General features: G+C 31.4%; 1 protein-coding gene across 1 annotated transcript; it reads right to left on the bottom strand.

Moving 5' to 3' along the window:
* Positions 1-1,343: 1,343 nt before the first annotated feature.
* On the bottom strand, positions 1,344-1,868 carry LOC115228005 (tigger transposable element-derived protein 6-like). Its single transcript, XM_029798685.1, has one exon. The coding sequence runs from the start codon at positions 1,866-1,868 to the stop codon at positions 1,344-1,346; it is 525 nt and encodes a 174-aa protein (XP_029654545.1).
* Between the last annotated feature and the right edge of the window lie 1,965 nt (positions 1,869-3,833).

A 3,833-nucleotide genomic window follows, 5' to 3' on the forward strand; every position in this document is an offset into this window, starting at 1 on the left:
CATTCAAAATTAAACCTATTATCATATTTGACTTTGACAGAATGTGCAATTACAGATTGCACGACCTTGAATAGAGTGTGCAATTAACAGATTTTGAAAAACACTTTGATAGTTGAAACCACATTAGCAAAATCATTAACACAATTTACCACCAATTGACAGCGCAATCAGAAGAATTTGCGTAAAAATATTAACTATTTAGTTAAGTTTTTCGTAAAGATAGAATTTATTTTCGGTATGCCTCATTTCCTAAACTTTTTTATTATTCAAAAATAATTTTTTCAATAGATAACTGAAGGAGGGAAGACGACCTTAAGAAAAGAAGTTTTTCGTAAAGATAGAATTTATTTTCTGTATGCCTCTTTTTTCCTAATATTTTTTATTATTCAAAAATAATTTTTTAAATAGATAACCGAAGGAGGAAAAACGAAGCTGAAGAAAAAACGGTCAGCTTAAGGTAATTAAATCTTATTTGTGTGTCGCTTTTTTGGCTGCTGCTACTCTGCCTGCCGCATCTCCGGCTGCCCCATTTCCGCCAGTGGTTTGTCTAATCAAGGTCACTAAGCTAAATCTCCGGACTATAAAGGCTCTTAAGCATTATCTTAACTGGCTGTTAAAAAAATTAGACAGGTTGTTGCCGTGGCGGCAGAGATTTTTTTTGTTTATACTTTTTTACAAATTTTTAAAGTTTTTTCATTTCTTTTGTTTTTAAATTATTTATTTTTATTTGTTTTTTTTTATTTTTTTGTTATTTTCTACAAATTCAACCGGATTGAATTTTTAAACTCCTTAGATCCCTCTGGAATGCCGAATCATCTTTTAAAGTTAAAGATAGGCGTTCCAGTGGTTTTATTACGAAATCTTGCGCCACCTAAATTATGCAACGGAACGAGGTTAGTTATCAAAAATTTGATGGCTAACGTAATAGAGGCGACGATATTCACAGGTAAGTATAGAGGTGAGGATGTTTATATTCCACGAATTCCGATAATTTCTGATGAATTACCATTTAGATTTAAAAGGCTGCAATTTCCTTTGAGGATGAGTTTTGCAATGACAATAAACAAGGCCCAGGGACAGTCATTAAAGGTAGTTGGGTTATTTTTAGAGAGTGAGTGCTTTTCACATGGACAGCTGTATGTGGGATGCTCGAGGGTAGGCAGAAGAGAAAATTATTCATATATGCCAAGGAAGGACGGACGACAAACATCGTTTATCAACAGGCGATAGAATAGGGTTACATTAAACCAGGTAGTTTTATACATCTACATAAACTTATAGTTGTTTGATGAAACAGGCCCTCCGCAGGAGCTAGGTCGCGGTGAGCGAGGCGAGCTGCCGAGCTAGTTTTTTATATTTTCAATATCCTCAACGTCTTGAAATGTATCATTTTCAGAATATTCAAAATTAAGAAATTCTTCGACTTCTAAGGGATCAAAAATGTCAGTTTTTTCTACTGCAATATCTTGAACTTCAACTACATGATTCTTTTTGAATGGGTTGCTTAATATTCCGAAACAATTTGCAATCGTTTTTTCAGACACATCTTCCCAAGCCATTTTTACGAAAATTACAGTATCCTTTAGAGTTAACTTTTTGTAGGAACTGTATACTGAAATATTTTGCTGTTCCAACAAATCAGTCAAATACATTAACTTGTGTCGAGTAAAATGTGTTTTAAATGTTTTTATTATACCCAAATCCACAGGTTGAATAAGACCAGTACTATTTGGAGGAAAAAACAATATTTTTATGTTATCCAAATTTGATGGAACACAATGTGAAGGACAATTGTCCATGAGAAATAAAATTTGCTTTTTTTCATTTTTGAGATGGTAATCAAAGTTAGTAAAAATTGTTCCTGTCATCCAAGCTCGTTTTGAGCTATAATAATCAATGAAACATTTATAGTCAAGATTTAAAGCATCTTGGCATTTTAGGTTTCGAGATCATCACAGGTTTCAATTTATGATTTCCACTCATATTTGAACATAGCATAATAGAAACAAGATCTTTGAAATTTTTATATCCTTGAAATCTGTTTCTACAAATACTCTTCGAAGGAATCAGCTTGTAATGCAATCCCGTTTCGTCCAAGTTATAAATTTGATCGGCATTATAACTCTTTGATATTTCTATGAATTTTTCGATAAATAAGTCGACATCTACTGGATCATTAGTTCTCATTTCTCCATGTAACTTGGTCATTCGAAAACCATGCCTCTTTTTGAATTTATGAAGGTATCCATTTGAGTTTTTAAAATTATCCAGTTTTAATTCAGCTGCGAATCTATCAGCCAAATACTGACATGAAACATCTTTATTTTGATTTTTATAAGTTAAAATCTGTATTTTTTGATAAAAAGTGAGACGAGTATAATTACCACGAGAATTGTTCGAAGACATAAAATAACTGAAATTTTATTAATTTGCAAATTATATAAAATATGTTTTAAAATTTATGGTCAATTTGAGAATTGGCCACTTTCAATGGAAATTCGAATTTTTCTTAAGATAATTTTATAAGTGTGGTCAATTTCAGAGGTGGCCAATTTCAGAGGAGTCACTGTAAATTCAAATTCAGAGCATTAAAATGAGAAGTAATGTCAACCAGAAATGCAAATTATGCAAGCTATTCAGGATCACAAAAGTATGAAGCATCAAAATTTTTTACTTTCAGAAAATAATCGTACTTCATTATGCGAAGAAAACAATCGCTTCAACATCTATCCCCTGCTTAGCCATCTAACATTAGTGTGAAAGTATTATTGGCTTGTAACATACAGTCAACCCTCGTTAATTTGAAAAGTTCAATAATCCCAATTTTTTAATTGAAATTATAAATTTTCTAACTTTTTCCTGCCAAATTTGATTCAAGGCTCCTAAAATTCAATAATCCGCGATCCGAATGCTAGTGTTAATATAATTTCGGATTAATTTTGTTTATTTTTATTAAAAAATAATTCTGTTGATTAATTTTTTTTGTTAATTTTATCAAATTTAATTAACAGTACGCTTTTCGTAATTCTATGGTTAGAAAAAAGACTGAAATTAATATTCATCTAAAAGAACAGATTTTTAAAATTAAGGATTCGAGGAAAATGTCGCTGAATGAATTATCTCAAATTATCAGAAGAGAATTAAACCTGGATCTAGGAAATTCTACTTTATCTGAAATTTTGAAAATAAAGAACAATAGACAAATAGTGAGAGCTCAAACCCTTACTATAGACAAGCTTCTAAAATCATTATCTGCTTGAGAATTCATATATAGAATGGATATCTCGAATGGATGTTATTAACGGTTACCTGACTGATGAAATAGGGCTCTAAAAATTGGCAAATTGCATAGAATACATTCTTGCCTATGACAGATTATGCAACTTGCTCTCCAGCAAATTCATAAAATCAAAACATTACTCCCAATAATGAAATATTAGCAAATGTATTTTAATTTTTTATGTTAAAAGATCAATCAAAAAATGCTCACATTAGGACTGGGCTCCATACAACATCCGCTGTAGATCTCCCTTGTCTGAATCACTATGACTGGCAGAGAGGTATTCTTGTTTAGTTTCTTTATTTGCCATTTCAAAGAATTACAATCTGTTTTTAAAATTTGTTTTTTGGTCGCGTAGATAGTATTTTGTAATTTAAGCCTGACATTTTTTTGCCTTAAGGATATAATTGGAACTTCAGGATGCCAGGCTTTCATAAATTTTCCTCCAGTTTCAATCTTCTTTCCGATATATTTATCCGCTGTCGTATGTATCCCTTCAATTAGGCTATTCCAAATGTCTTGATTCGACTGAGCCATGTCCAGGTTTATCAAC

The sequence above is a fragment of the Octopus sinensis genome, unplaced genomic scaffold (genome assembly GCF_006345805.1).
Source record: "Octopus sinensis unplaced genomic scaffold, ASM634580v1 Contig08757, whole genome shotgun sequence".
In the NCBI taxonomy this organism is placed as follows: domain Eukaryota; kingdom Metazoa; phylum Mollusca; class Cephalopoda; order Octopoda; family Octopodidae; genus Octopus; species Octopus sinensis.

Bases quoted from the DNA above. Each gene is read 5' to 3' on its own strand.
- LOC115228005 (XM_029798685.1), bottom strand. From the start codon at position 1,868: ATGACAGGAACAATTTTTACTAACTTTGATTACCATCTCAAAAATGAA.